Raw genomic sequence first — 16,697 nt, 5'->3', positions numbered from 1 at the left:
ATGCAGAAGCGATGAAACTGTTACATGAGAGGTTTGGTAATGAGCTGAAAATTGCGACATCTTTGATGCAAAAGGCATTCAAATGGCCTGAAATAAAGTCAGAGGACGGAAAGTCTTTAAGTGCTTACTCACTGTTTTTAGTGACTTGCCGCAATGTTATGGAAGACATTGATTACATGGATGAGCTAGACAATCCTACCAACATGAGGATTATCATTTCAAAGCTGCCATACAAATTGCGTGAAAGATGGAGGGCCCACGCTTATGAGCATGAGGATCGCACAGGAAGGAGAGCCAGATTCATACAGTTGGTGGAATTTGTTGACCGACAAGCAAAGGTAATATCAAATCCACTCTTTGGAGATCTGGACGTTTTGTCAGGTGATAAGAAACACACTAATAAGTCTTCTCAGGCAATCAAACTGAATAAGGAGGGCAAAAGAGGTAGGCAGCTTTGCAACTGGCATACAACAGTTTAGTGAAAGGCACAAGGACTTAAATACAGCAAAAAATGATGGTGCATCAGTTATTAGTGCTTTCACTAAACCCTGTGCATTATGTGAGAAAAATCACACATTGGATGAGTGTTACAAATTCAGTGCAAAGTTATACAAAGACAAGTTGGACTTTCTGAGAAAGAATGGATTCTGCTTCGGATGCTTAAAAAAAGGACACGTAAGCAAGGATTGTACGAAGCGAATCACTTGTAAGTTGTGCTCAAAGAAACATCCGTGCATGTTACACATTCATGCACACGACAAAACTCATGAGAAGGTGGTAACAAAAGTGGATGAAACTGAAACAGTTAAAAATGTTCCTGTTGCAGTGAGTCATGAAACAAGTGCCTGTACTGGGGCCGGAGACAATTGCGTTCTTGCCATAGTACCTGTTAAAATAAAGTCCAAAAAAAGTGACAGGACAGTGAAAGTATATGCATTTATGGACCCAGGAAGTTCTGCCACTTTCTGCACTGAGTCGTTAGCAAGACGGTTAAATGTTCAAGGCAGAAAAGTTGACATGTTGTTAAACACCATGAACTCAAAGAAACGAGTAGAAAGCTATCTGCTCACTGACTTGGAGATTAGTGGTCTGGAAGAAAACAACTTTGTTGAACTTTCAAAAGTGTTTACACAAAAGAGCATTCCAGTGTCAATGGAAAACATCCCACAACAACAGGATATCGAAAAGTGGCCATACCTCAGCGAAGTAAAGTTGCCTCAGATTAATGCTGAAATTGAAATCCTCATAGGCAATAAGGAGTACAAGCTTCTAGAGCCCTGGCAAGTAATCAACAGTAAACACAATGGGCCATATGCAGTAAAAACTGCTCTTGGATGGATTCTGAATGGACCTCTCAGAGAACCTGTTGAGGAAATCATGTATGACAAAAGGCAAACAAGTGCTTCAGTCAACAGAATTTCCATTGAATGTATGGAACAGATGCTAATACAACAGTATAACCAAGATTTCCCTGAACGGAATTGTGATGATAAAGCTGAGTTGTCGCAAGATGATTATCAGTTTTTGGACTCTGTTTCTAATTCTATGGAGTTTTCTAATGGTCATTATTACATTGGCCTTCCATTTAAGAAAACAGTTGTTCAAATGCCCAACAACCTAAGCGCAGCCATCCAGCGTGCGTTAAATCTTAAAAGGAAATTCAAGAAAAACCGCTCTTTTCATGAGGAGTATTCAAATTTCATGAATGACATGTTCACCAAAGGTCATGCAGTCAAGGTCACTACACCTCACCTGAGCCACCAAGAGGGTCATGTGTGGTATATACCTCACCATGGGGTATACCATCCGCAAAAGAAAAAGTTAAGAGTAGTTTTTGACTGTGCAGCCAGCTTTCAGGGAGTATCATTAAACAATGAGCTCCTGCAAGGACCAGACATGACGAATTCTCTCATTGGAGTGCTTGTACGTTTCAGGCAAGAATCAGTGGCTATGATGGCAGATGTTGAAGCCATGTATTATCAAGTGAAACTTCCTGAAAAAGACACTGACTTTTTGCACTTTCTGTGGTGGCCGAATGGAGATGTGAATCAGGACTTAGTGGAGTACAAAATGCTGGTCCACCTATTTGGTGCAAAATCATCTCCAAGTGTTGCTAACTATGCCCTTAGAAAAACAGCAGAAGAAAATCGCAGCAATGCATCATCTGAAGCAGTCAACACGGTGCTTAAAAACTTCTATGTAGATGACTGCTTGAAGTCAGTTTCAAGTGATGAGCAAGCCATCGCCTTATACAAAAATCTCACAGATCTTTGTGCTAGTGGAGGGTTTCACCTCACCAAATGGGCAAGTAACAGTCGTGCTTTATTGTCTTCTATTCCTGAAAGTGAAAGAGCTAAAGAAGTAAGAGACTTAGATTTAAGTCAGGATGCACTTCCTGTCGAGAGAGCTCTAGGGTTGCTGTGGTGTGTTAATTCAGACACGTTCAAGTTCAGAGTCAATGTGAAGGAACAACCTGTCACCAGAAGAGGAATCCTGTCAATTGCAAGCTCAATCTATGACCCGCTGGGTTTTCTCTCACCCGTTATATTGCCAGCAAAGATTTTGATGCAGCAATTGTGCAAAGAGAAGTTGACATGGGATGACAACATTCCTGAACAGTTTGCAAAAAGATGGAAAACTTGGTTACAAGACTTGCATCAGTTGTCTGAATTCAGTGTGGTCAGATGCATAAAACCAGCTGACTTTGGAGTTACAACTACAGCACAACTTCACCATTTCTCCGATGCAAGTGAGATGGGATATGGAGTAGTCTCTTACCTTAAGTTGACAAATGTAGATGGACTCACACACTGCGCGTTCATGATGGGGAAGTCTCGTGTTGCACCACTGAAACAAATCACTATTCCACGCATGGAATTGACTGCGGCAGTGGTCGCTGTGAACATCGACAAGATGTTAAAATATGAACTGGAAATGGAATTACTGGACTCTGTATTTTGGACTGACAGCACAACTGTTTTGAGGTATATTGAAAACGAAAAACTTCGTTTCAAAACCTTTGTTGCCAATAGAATTGCCATCATAAGAGATTCAACCAAATTACAACAGTGGAGGTATATCAGTACCTCACAGAATCCAGCTGATCCTGCATCCAGGGGACTTTGTTGTGAAAAATTCATGAAAAGCACAAACTGGATTGAAGGTCCCTCCTTTCTCAAAGATTCAGAAAGTAACTGGCCTGAGAACATTTGTGACCTGTCAGTAAGAGATGATGACATTGAGGTTAAACACTCTGGCTCAGTTAATCTGGTGAGTGCTACAGAAAGCACAGATGCTGTATGTAAACTGCTTAGTTATTACTCTGACTGGTACAAGTTGAAAAGAGCTGTAGCCTGGATTCTTCGGGTCAAAGACATGCTTATGCAAAAAACAAAAAAGGTTAAAGCAGACGAATCTGATCACATAGCAGATACTTGCAAGTCTCTATCAACGCAGGACTTATCAAGAGCAGAAATTGAGATCATCAAATTCATTCAGGGTCGAGAATTCAAGGAAGAACTGGTCACTTTGCAGAAAGGTAACTCATGCGTAAAAAGGAACAGTTGCCTCACCAGAGTTGATCCAATAATACAGGATGGAGTGCTAAGAGTTGGAGGACGTCTTGGTAGATCTGCAATGCCTGAGCATGTAAAACACCCAGTCATTATACCTAAAGAATCCCATGTCACCACTTTAATCTTAAGAGACATTCATGAGAGAGTTGGACATTGTGGAAGAAATTATATGATTTCAAAACTGCGGCAAAAATTTTGGATCACATCTGCTAACTCAATTGTAAGAAAGTTTCTGTCCAGGTGCGTGACATGCAGAAAATTCAGAGCAAAGGCTGGCGAGCAAAAGATGTCAGAACTACCACGTGACAGAGTAACACCAGATCAGCCACCTTTCACAAATGTAGGTGTGGATTATTTTGGACCATTCGAAGTCAAACAAGGTAGAAGCAATGTGAAGAGATATGGTGTATTGTTCACTTGTTTGACAACAAGAGCTATCCATATTGAAGTTGCACATTCATTAGACACAGATTCCTGCCTAAATGCCATTCGACGGTTTGTAAGCAGAAGAGGGCAGGTGTCAATCCTGAGAAGTGACAATGGCACTAATTTTATGGGTGCTGAGATGGAACTTCGTAAGTCCATACAACAGTGGAATCAATCAAAAATTGAATGTACTCTTATGCAAAAAGGCATACAGTGGATATTCAACCCACCTTCTGGATCTCACTTCGGTGGAGTATGGGAAAGGCAGATAAGATCTGTTAAAAAAATCTTGAAATCAGTACTGAAAGAGCAAAGGTTAACGGATGAAAGTTTGCATACATTGCTGTGTGAGGTGGAAGCAATAATAAATGACCGACCACTTACCACCGCTACGGATGATCCCACTGATTTGGAACCTTTGACACCCAACCACCTGCTACTATTGAAAAAACAACCAAACTTGCCTCCTGGACTTTTCAAAAAAGAGGACACATATGCACGTCGCAAGTGGAGACAAATTCAGTACATTGCTGACTTGTTTTGGAAGCGGTGGGTGCGTGAGTATTTGCCTTTACTTCAGGAGCGTCAAAAATGGTTTCAAGCCAGAAAAAACCTTTCAGTTGGAGATGTCGTTCTTATTGTTGATGAATCGTCTCCAAGAAATTCATGGGTTCTTGGAAGAATCACAAAACAGTTCCCTGACAAAAAAGGACTTGTGAGACGTGTGTTGGTTAAGACTAAAACCAATACCCTGGAAAGGCCAATAGACAAGCTATGCCTTATATGTGAAATGGACCGTTAAGCAAGTATCTGACAATTTCTTTGGATGCAAATTGTGGACACTGGACAGTTAAGAAGATTAAATTGATGCTTAAACATTGAAATTATATGGCTCTGTTTCTGTAAAAAAAAAAAAAAAAAAAAAAGGGAAAGCATAAAGTAATTGTCAGTCTGCCTGCCTGTCAATTAGGGGCCGGAAATGTAGGAGCCATATTTAATAGTTTATTGTTTTAGGTAAGTTTTATGGTTATATATATATATTTGCATGTTATATACTTTTTTATATATACTGTTTTTATATACTTCTTATGTTCTTGCCATTTGCATGTCATATACTTTACGTTATTTTCTACTGCGCATGTGTAGTATGCTTCAAAAAGTTTCCACAGTTGGTGTGACACACGTGAGTTTTTAGTGCAATGTGCAGAAGTTGGAGAGCACAAGCTTTTGACCGTAGAAGTGAAATATTGGAGTCATTGTTCATCAGGCTGGAACAAACAAGTTGTATGTGAGTGGATTTTGACAACATTGGCACGTGTGGATGTCTAATGTGAAAATAAAACGAAGATACATTGAATTAGATGGACTCTCGTGTCTTGATCGAATGTAAGAGCACTAATACGCGTCAGGACTTGTGAATTAAGCATAATGGTCACATGTACCCTACATAACTAGTAAAATATTATGAAGCCATCATGGAAAAGGCTAAATAAATTAGTCATTGTAATTAGTTATTAAAACTATTATGTTTAAAATTTGTTGTTATATCCATTCAATCATTCATTTTCTTTTCAGCTTAGTCCCTTTAGGGTCGCCACAGCGGAATGAACCGCCAACTTATCCAGCATATGTTTTACACAGCGAATGCCCTTCCAGCTGCAACCTATCACTGAGAAGCATCCATGCACAGTCATACACTACAGACAATTTAGCTTACCCAATTCACCTATACCACATGTCTTTGGACTTGTAGGAGAAACCGGAGCACCCTGAGGAAACCCACGCGAACACAGGGAGAACATGCAAACTCAATACAGAAATGCCAACTGACCCAGTCGAGGCTTAAACCAGCAATTTTCTTGCTGTGAGGCGATTGTGCTACCCACTGCGCCACCGTGCTACCCCTGGTTGTTATATTATGTATATTATTATTGTTTGTATTATGCTATTATATAAACAGCGTTTTTATTTTATTTGATCAATTTTTTTTTTCGCGGGGGGGGGGGGGGTGTGGGGGGTCACCTTTAATGGACAGGACAGTAGAGAGCATTGACAGGAAAGTGAGGGAAGCAGAGAGAGGGGAAGGATCGGCATAGGACCCCAAGGTGGGAATCGAACTCGGGTCGCCGCAAACACCACAGTGCATGTGTCGACGCACTAACCACTACACCACTGGCCCCGACTAAACAGCGCTTTTGGAAATATTTGATAAAGAATATTATAGTTTTTGGTTTGTTTTTTCATGTTATTTTTTATTGTTTGTTATAAAAGAGGTGGCATGGTGGCTTAGTGGTTAGCACTGTTGCCTCACGGCGAGAAGGTCACTGGTTCGAGTCCCGGCTGGGTCAGTTGTCATTTCTGTGTGAAGTGTGCATGTTCTCCCTGTGCTGGTATTGGTTTCCTCTGGGTGCTCCGGTTTCTCCTATAGTCCAAACACATCCGCTATAGGTGAATTAAATAAACTAAATTTGGCTGGTAGTGTATGTGTGTGAATGGGTGTTTCCCAGTACTAGGTTGCAACTCGAATGGCATCCTCTGTGTAAAACATATGCTGGAATAGTCGGCAGTTTATTCTGCTGGGGCGACCTCTGAAAATCTATGTGTGTCTTAGCTGCCAACATTCTCGTTTTTTCCTGGGAGTCTCCAGTATTTCCGACCAATCTCCCGCAACCATCCCGTTTTGTTATTACTCCCGGAAAACTCCTGTAATTTCCCCACCCCCACCCCCGGTCTACTGGATTTTCAGAGACAAATGTTGGCAGGTATGGTGTGTGTGTCTGCGTGTACATCTAAGTGTGTATGTCTGTGCATCTTTGTGTGTGTGTCTTTGTGTGACGTATCTGTAAGCAACTGCCTCTCTCAGACACAAACTGATTTGTATTGACTGAACTCGTGAAGTTTTTCCTCTGAGTGTCTCTAATTGGATTGCATCAGATGACTGTGATGTTTATTTCTGGACTGAAAGATGAAGAATGATGCTCTCAGTAGATGAAGAGCACACTGTAGCTCCACGCTGAGCTTTCTATCAACATTAGAAGCAGCAAACATGACGGCTTTAGTTCCTGTCATTCTGCACATCTAGATCTGCGATGCTTTCATCTCATTAAAGCAGCACAGAGAGCCTGATTACTGGAACACAGCGCAGAGAAGAAATGGATGTGACTGGTTTGCTCTTATAAACAGACAGCAGTCACTCTAATAGCTGATCGTCAGTGTTTTAACTGCAGTACCTCAGAGTGTCCAGCAGATGTCACTGCGGCGCTGTTGTTCTTTAAAAGACAGTTAAACTTTGTTTTCGGCTTGTTGTAGTGATTGATTAAAGGTAATTTTGTAGACACCGTTCATCCTTCAGGTCAGAAATGACTCAGCTTCACTTAACCTCTAAAATAAAGCAGCTAAATTTAATTTTAATTCTCAAATTTTGCATGAAGAAACAACCTCCTCATCACAAACTCTGTGAGTTTTTCATCAATGTTAAATTAGTGGACAACACTCGTTTTTTACTACAGTAAAAGGGTGTATTTTCTAATACTAAAAGTACCTGCATATGTACAGGGGCAGATTTAGGAATTTGGGGGCTCTAAGCAGTTCCAGCCATGGCACCCGGTAGTCCTACAGTAATATCAAAGACTATAGAATACATATAAAGGCCTTAAAGGTACTTTGCTGGTTTGCTCTTATAAACACACAGCAGTCATTATAATAGCTGATCGTCAGTGTTTTACCTGCAGTATCTCAGAGTGTCCAGCAGATGTCAGTGCGGCGCTGTTATTCCGTAAAAGACCGTCAACTTTGTTTTCGGCTTGTTGTAGTGATTGATTAAAGGTAATTTTGTAGACACCGTTCATCCTTCAGGTCAGAAATGACTCAGCTTCACTTAACCTCTAAAATAAAGCAGCTAAATTTAATTTTAATTCTCAAATTTTGCATGAAGAAACAACCTCCTCATCACAAACTCTGTGAGTTTTCATCAATGTTAAATTAGTGGACAACACTCGTTTTTTACTACAGTAAAAGGGTGTATTTTCTAATATTAAAAGTACCTGCATATGTACAGGGGCAGATTTAGGAATTTGGGGGCCCAAGCAGTTCCAGCCATGGCCCCCGGTAGTCCTACAGCAATATCAAAGACTATAGAATATATATAAAAGCCTTAATGGTACTTTGCTGGTTTGCTCTCATAAAGACACAGCAGTCATTATAATAGCTGATCGTCAGTGTTTTACCTGCAGTATCTCAGAGTGTCCAGCAGATGTCAGTGCGGCGCTGTTATTCCGTAAAAGACCGTCAACTTTGTTTTCGGCTTGTTGTAGTGATTGATTAAAGGTAATTTTGTAGACACCGTTCATCCTTCGGGTCAGAAATGACTCAGCTTCACTTAACCTCTAAAATAAAGCAGCTAAATTTAATTTGAATTCTCAAATTTTGCATGAAGAAACAACTCATCACAAACTCTGTGAGTTTTTCATCAATGTTAAATTAGTGGACAACACTCGTTTTTGACTACAGTAAAAGGGTGTATTTTCTAATACTAAAAGTACCTGCATATGTACAGGGGCAGATTTAGGCATTTGGGGGCTCTAAGCAGTTCCAGCCATGGCACCCGGTAGTCCTACAGTAATATCAAAGACTATAGAATACATATAAAGGCCTTAAAGGTACTTTGCTGGTTTGCTCTTATAAGCACACAGCAGTCATTATTCACCCTATTCTTCACGTACGAGTAGGCGCAGCCATTGGAATCTTTTTGGCTCGAGACTTCCGGTCTCATTCACTTCCATTCATTTTTAGACGTTAAGAACAGCTCGGTTTGCTGGTTGATGTTGCAAACTGATGTTTTCTTATTATATTATTCTAAGTTGTCTGTATAGTCATAAAACACTTGCATATAGAGCAAGTAGTTTGACCGTTTTGTGCCGTTTATTATTCCTAGTCATTTCTCCCATAGACAGCTGAGTCGGAAGTTCAAAAACAATCGCAAAAACAAGCGCACTTCCGCATTGAGGAATAAGGTCAATAATAGCTGATCGTCAGTGTTTTACCTGCAGTACTTTAGTGTGTCCAGCAGATGTCAGTGCGGCGCTGTTGTTCTGTAAAAGACCGTCAACCTTGTTTTCGGCTTGTTGTAGTGATTGATTAAAGGTAATTTTGTAGACACCGTTCATCCTTCGGGTCAGAGATGACTCAGCTTCACTTAACCTCTAAAATAAACCAGCTCAATTTAATTTGAATTCTCAAAATTTGCATAAAGAAACAACCTGAAAATCACAAGCTGAACATTTGAAAATGAAAAAGGTTTTTCATCAATGTTAAATTAGTGGACAACACTCGATTTGACTACAGTAAAGGGTGTGTTTTCTAATGCTGTAAGTACCTGCATATGTATAAAAAGTTTATGAAAACAGTAATCACAATAAAGCGGTAGATTCTTGTGCTTAATAGAGAAAAGGTGTTTTAATTAATATGTTTTATTAAAATGAATGCATATTGCCAATAATAACAACAAATATTTGTAAAAATGTAGAACATTTTAACATTTTGCATTGTTGAAACTGTTTATTGAACTGAAATTTAAAATGAAAATGCAGTGTAATATTTATTTACAAAAATAAAGGACAAAATATGTTTAAAAAGGTCATAGTCATATATTTAAAATAAATAATATTAAAGCAATAAATCTAGCAAATACTGTTGTACTGGTAAAGTTTTTTCAAAATACCACCTGATATTGATAGACCACTCATATGACTTGGTAACTACAGCAAAAATATATTTCTGTCAAAAACATTATCTTTTAAAAATGGTACTTTCATTCCCGATCTCCTTATATACCGTCACGATGGCAAAGACGAAAGAAATTAGTCATTAGAATATAGTTATTATGTTGTTGTTTTTAATCATTTAACTTTTTTTGAAAATTCACAATACAAAATCAACATTCAGGAAAATAATGTAAACTAATTAGAATAAAAATAGTAACAAAGCAAAAAATATAACATAAATATTAAATCTAAAATAATACAACAGACAGCCAAAATGACAACCCTTCAATTTTCCCTTTACATGCTCTCCAAATACTGTAAAAAGCCACCCCATTTCTGCTTGAAAGTATGGGTGGAGTCCTGAGGTCTTGCCAACATACATTTATATGATGCAGTAGAAGTCATCAGCTCAATCCAATCCTTAAAAGAGGGAGAATCTGAGTTCTTCCAATTTCGCAGCACCAGTCTAACAGCCATAATTCATCCTGCAACGACGAGCCCAGCCTGTGCTTTAGATATTCCCTTCCATATAGTGGCTGTATCACCAAGAAGGCAAACTCTTGGTGAATAAGGTAAAGGTTGTCACAGCCATTTCTCAGTTATGTTTTAAAATGTGTTTAAAAAATATATTTAACAGCAAATATTTTAAAGATTGATGACCAACTAAACTTCTCTGACCACATTTCTAGAACTGCTCAATCTTGCAGATTCGCACTAACATCAGAAAGGTCCGATCCTTCCTATCTGAACATGCAGCTCAACTCATTGTTCAAGCTCTTGTTCTCTCCCAACTGGATTATTGCAACTCTCTACTAGCCGGGCTTCCAGCTAATTCTATCAAACCTTTTCAGCTGCTTCAGAACGCAGCAGCACAAGTGGTCTTTGATGAACCCAAAAGAGCACATGTCACTCCGCTACTCACCCGTTTGCACTGGCTGCCAGTTGCTGCTCGCATCAAATTCAAAGCTCTGATGTTTGCTTACAAAGTGACCTCTGGCTTTGCTCCTTCTTCTCTGCTCTCACTTCTGCAGATTTATGTGCCCTCCAGAAACTTGCGTTCTGTGAATGAACGTCGCCTCGTTGTTCCATCCCAAAGAGGGAAGAAATCACTTTCCCGAACTCTCACATTCAATCTGCCCAGTTGGTGGAATGAACTCCCTAACTACATCAGAACTGCAGAGTCACTTGCTGTCTTCAAGAAACGACTAAAACCTCAACTATTTAGTCTCCACTTTCCTTCCTAATCTGCAACTGCCTCTCTGGCTATACCACTAACTGTACTCTCTCTCAAAAAAATTAAAAATTAAAAAAACAATAAAAATAAAAATAAAAAGTTACATTACTAATGCTTTGCTTCTTAGACTTTACACACCTGAAACTTGCCTATAGCACTTGTTCACTGCTGCTCTTATAGTTGTGTGAATTGCTTCCTTGTCCTCATTTGTAAGTCGCTTTGGATAAGCGTCTGCTAAATGACTAAATGTAAATGTAAAGATAAATCTAATTAATAATTTTGTCTTTAACTGTACATCAGTGATGTTCAGCAGCAAGTGTCAGGCCTGTAGGAAAAGACAGAAAGCCTCTAGAAAGTATTAGTTGATTCAGAAGCTGTAGTCAGCACACTCTCCAAAATAATGGTACAAAATCTGTCACTTTTGTACTGTACAGGTGGACATTAGTAACTTTTAGGGTACACTTTTGTACCTTTATGTTTCACTTTTATACCTTTAAGGTACTATGAGTTACACATTTATACTTTATACGCTGTTATAAACATGTAAATGAGCAGTTTCCTGTATTTTGTGGTTCAAGTTTTTATTTTATTTACATGTATGCTTTTGAATCGCATTTAGAGACCTTGTTAATTCTTCTGTCAACTTTTGACCTTGAAAAGTTTGAAAAAGTGACCTTTATTAACATTTTTAAGAGTTTAAAGCAGGGGTCACCAATCTTGGTCCTGGAGGGCCGGTGTCCCTCTGTGGTTTAGCTCCAACTTGCCTCAACACACCTGCCTGGGTGTTTCAAGTATACCTAGTAAAACCTTGATTAGCTTGTTCAGGTGTGTTTGATTAGGGTTGGAGCTAAAATCTGCAGGACACCGGCCATCCAGGAACAAGTTTGGTGAGACCTAGTTTAAAGTGATGTATTGTCTGGGTTGGTGTTGTATATTGCACTACAAATACCTTGTAATCAGTGTTGGGGGTACCGCCATACAAGTAACGCAAGTTATGTAGAAATATTACTTTTCTATGTACACTCTCAGAAAAAAAGGTACACGGTGGTTTTGTAGCTTTGTAAACGTTGTACCTTATTTAGTACAGAAAAGACCTCTTATGATACTGTTCTATTCCTTTTATGGTACAAGTGAAATGAAGGTAGACAATTGTTGTCATAAGTGTTGGACAACTCCTTCTTTATTTCAATATCTATGAAAATAAATATGACTGGAAAGGCAAAGTGATTTTATGAATAATTTCCTTAGTAAAACATGAATCATCATTTAAAAGCTTATGTTTAAAGAAACTCATAAATATTCATTATTAAGTTCTATAATTCAAAACAACTCGTACAACAAAACTAAAGGTATTGTAAACTAAACATTTAAGACATTTTAATAAACATTTGGTAAGCATTTTCTGATAAACACATTTTCATAACTGATATTCCCAGCTTTTGGCATTTGCTTTCCCGTATGCACATGATCTGGCAAAAGTCCCGCATATGCAAAGTGTTCATGCAGACATTTTAGTGTTGTGAAACTAATTAAACACTGTGCATATCTCGTTACAATACTTTTGTATAATTCTATTTCTATTTTAATATTAAGTCAATTAAATTAACTTTTAAGTGATTATACAGGTATTGTGTGAACATTGGAGAAAATAAAATGTTTTATATTGTAAATGTATTTTTTATATTGTAAATGTAAATGTATGTTTTCTATTAAATCAGAATCAGAAAGAGCTTTATTGCCAGGTATGTTCACACATACGAGGAATTTGTTTTCGTGACAGAGCTTCTACAGTGAAACAGGATTACAGAGACAGGACAAAAAACAGATAATAAATATATTTTAAAAAATAGAAGTAAGTAGTGAGAGCAAATATACAGATTGACAAGTGTATGTACGTGTTTATTACTATATACAACGTTATATGTGCAGCTGTTATGTGCAAATTGGCATGTAAGTGTGTTGTTAAATAAGTGTATATGTGTATAAAAGTGTAGGGCAAGTAGTGATGTTGGTTCCACAATTATTATCATCAAGTGTTCATGAGATGGATTGCCTGAGGGAAGAAACTGTTTCTGTGTCGGGCTGTTCTGGTGCGCAGTGCTCTGTAGCGTCGACCAGAAGGTAAAAGTTCAAAGTATATAAAAATATACAAATGTATATAAATGGAAAAGGTGCATTTAAAGAAAAAGAAACTTAAAAAAAAAACTTGTTTAAAAATGTATTTGATGTTTTATATTTACTGAAAATAAATTAACGCATTTTGGATATAGAAAAATGCCTTTAAATAGTTCATGAAGGAACACATTTGACACTGTTGAGGTACAAAGTGTCTTGTCTTGTCACTGTGGTGGTACGTTCATGGATCAGATTTGTACCTTTGATAAAGGTATAATATTGTATCTGCAGGTTTTAAAAATCAAAGGTACATTTTGGTTTCCCATGATGCAAATCATGTCCTTAAAGGAACAAACTGCAATGGTACAAATTTGTTTCTTTGTCTTACGGTACAATTCTGTCCCATGAAAAGGTACTGCCCCAGTGACAAGGGTTTGTACCTTCTTTGGTACAACATTGTACCATTTTTTCTGAGAGTGTAACTAGTAAAGTAACGCATTACTTTTAAGAAATAAGTATTAATATGTTAGTTACCTTTTTAAAATGTAACATGAGTTACTTTGTAGTTTAATTAATTAGCTTTTAATTAATAAATTGCTTAATTAAAATTAAAGTAGTCATAAAGAATCATGAAGTCAATGAGTGAATGTGTTCATTATTTTGAATGCATCGAAGAAAAGGAAAAGGGGATTATAGTCCTAATAGACAGTGATTTTACTTAAGACAAATAGTACAAAAGAAGAAAACTTTAAACCAGGGGTGTCTAAACTCGGTCCTGGAGGACCGGTGTCCTGCAGAGTTTAGCTTCAACCCTAATCAAACACACCTGAACCAGCTAATTAAGCTCTTACTAGATGTAGTAGAAACTTCCTAGCAGGTGTGTTGAAGCAAGTTGGAGCTAGGCTCAGCAGGACACCAACCCTCCAGGACCGAGTTTGGACACCCCTGCTTTAAACTTTCAATAATCTGTATACACGACATGTATAGCTCTGGGGTCAGGAAGTTCTCAGATAACATTATTCTAAAATATATATATGTGTGTGTGTGTGTGTGTGTGTTTATGTGTTTTTTAAAGGTGTAAATGTAGGTGTAGGTTATGCAGTGAGTTGTTAACTGCAGAGCTTCTCTGTTAAAAAGAAAGACAGAAAAAAACAAGTTCTGAAAGAGACCGAGCCTCAGCCAGTTAATAAAAAGTAACGCAAAAGTAACACTCAAAAGTAACGCATTACTTACCATAAAAAGTAACTAAGGATCGTAACTAGTTACTTTTTTGGAGAGTAACTTAATATTGAAATGCATTACTTTCTAAAGTAACTACCCCAACAAGCTGCCAGCAGATTTTCTGTTATTTTACTAACTTATTTCTCTAGATATTATTTATTATACTGTACATTATATTATTTCTAACAACTAAAATGTCAATAAAAGTCACTTTGTTTAAGTATAAAATTTAAAGAGTTAAATTTTCAATATCAAAAGTGGACAGATCAAAGATCAACATCCCATAATGCAATTCACAACCTCAAATAAACAAAACAGAGTACAGAAACTGTTAAGTAACAGATATTGTTTCCTGTGAAGGTATTCATTTTAATAATAATAATATAGCGTTTGAAAAAGTACCGCCCTAGTGACAGATTGTGTAGCTTCATTTCAGAGAGTGTATCGTAGGTCTCTCCCTGCAGTGTCAGTAGTGCAGTCTGGCTGGCGAGGTGCTGCTGGTCTGTCTGGCTGTCTGGCTGACGTCTCTGTCTCCTCTCTCCCGGCAGTTCATGGCATCAAGTGGACTTGCAGCAATGGGAATAGCAGCACTGGCTTCTCGGCAGAGCAGCTCGTGCAGCAAATTCTGGACAGCCACCAGACCAAACCACCTCCGCGGACGCACAACTGCCTCTGCACGGGCAACCTGGGTAAGGGAACAGGCCCCAAATCACAAACCTCCATCACTTCTGATATGCATAGAGTTATCTGCTGAGAAACAAGACACTAGTAAGGCAAGTCAAGTTTAGCTTTATTGTCATATCGCTTCATGCGTGGACATACAGTGGAATGAAATGCTGGACCACGGTGCTACATACACCTGAAGTCAGAATTATTAGCCCCCCTGTATATTTTTAATGGAGAGATTTTCTCAACACATTTCTAAACATAATAGTTTTAATAACTCATCTCTAATAACTGATTTATTTTATCTTTGCCATGATGACAGTAAATAATATTTGACTAGATATATTTCAAGATAGCTTAAAGTGACAAGTTGCTTAACTAGGTTAACTAGGCAAGTTAGAGTAATTAGGCAAATTATTGAAATTAACGATTTTTTGTATAACGATTTAATGCTTGGGGAGCTAATAATATTGACCTTAAAAGTATTTTAAAAATTTTATTTAGAATTAAAACTGCTTTTATTCTAGATCAGGCATGGGCAAACTCGATCCTGGAGGGCCGGTGTCCCTGCAGAGTTTTGCTCCAACACTAATCAAACACACCTGAACACCCTAATTAGTGTCTTCAACATCACTAGAAAGCTACAAGCAGGTGTGTTTGATTAGGGTTGGTGCAAAACTATGCAGGGACACCGGCCCTCCAGGATCGAGTTTGCCCATCCCTGTTCTAGATTAATAATACTAAATAAAACTTTCTCCAAAGGAAAAAAAAAATAATAATGTAAGAAATACATATAACTACAAAACAATACAAATTATACCAAACGAAATTTGTTTCCAAAAGAGAATTTTTAAATAAAAATATAGCCAAGGCTGTGTGTTCAAAAACAGGTCAGACTCACTCCTTTTCTTCAGACATACAGTATGCTGCCCCATTAACACACCCTTATTGAATTACAAGAAAGAACACATTGCACAAAACAAAGTGATATTTAAAAGTAAAGTAATGAGCTATTTAATAGTACACTTTAAAGAAAATCACATTTACGAGAGAGAGCGATATGATGCTTTGAGGCACAGTCACGTTGCTTTAATCTTTTATTTTAGGTTTGTTAATGTATGGATTTTCTCAGTGATGGGTTGCGACTGGAAGGGAAAACATATGCTGGAAAAGTTGGCGGTTCATTCCGCTGTGGCGACCCCTGAATAATAAAGAAACTGAGCTGAAAATAAAATGAATATATAATGTTTCAATTAAGTTAAATATTTGGTGAATGGGGTTTAATATTTGATTGGTCATTAAATCAAATGGAAAATCTAGCTATTTTGTTTATTGATCGGCTGGAGGGTCAAAAAATAAAGAAATGAACAGCTGCAGATTTGGGGCGCAGATTTTTGACCGGCTGCTACACCAGATTATTTCTTTTAATATTCAGTATTCAAGTATCAAATATTTACATTTGAAGTCATAATCATTAGCCCCCCTTTGAATTAGATTTTCTTTTTTTAATATTTCCCAAATGATGTTTAACAGAGCAAGGAAATTTTCACAGTATGTCTGATAATATTTTTTCTTCTGGAGAAAGTCTTATTTGTTTTATTTCAGCTAGAATAAAAGCAGTATTTAATATTTTAAAATACATTTTTAGGGTCAAAATTATTAGACCCTTAATATATATATATTTTTCGATAGTTTACA

The 16,697-nt window shown here is 37.7% G+C and overlaps 1 protein-coding gene across 1 annotated transcript in view; it reads left to right on the top strand.

Moving 5' to 3' along the window:
* The first annotated feature begins 11 nt into the window (after positions 1–11).
* The window catches only part of camta1b (calmodulin binding transcription activator 1b), a 72,563-nt gene continuing 55,877 nt past the window's right edge, over positions 12–16,697 (top strand). The window contains exons 1-3 of the mRNA XM_056467909.1: positions 12–444; positions 950–3,538; positions 14,882–15,022. Of these exons, the coding sequence (XP_056323884.1) occupies positions 12–444; positions 950–3,538; positions 14,882–15,022 (3,163 nt within the window). The remainder of the gene's footprint in view (positions 445–949; positions 3,539–14,881; positions 15,023–16,697) is intronic.

The sequence above is a fragment of the Danio aesculapii genome, chromosome 11, assembly GCF_903798145.1.
Source record: "Danio aesculapii chromosome 11, fDanAes4.1, whole genome shotgun sequence".
Taxonomy (NCBI): Eukaryota; Metazoa; Chordata; class Actinopteri; order Cypriniformes; family Danionidae; genus Danio; species Danio aesculapii.
The sequence above is the reverse complement of the archived record's forward strand: the minus strand, read 5'-3'. Positions and strand labels throughout refer to the sequence as shown.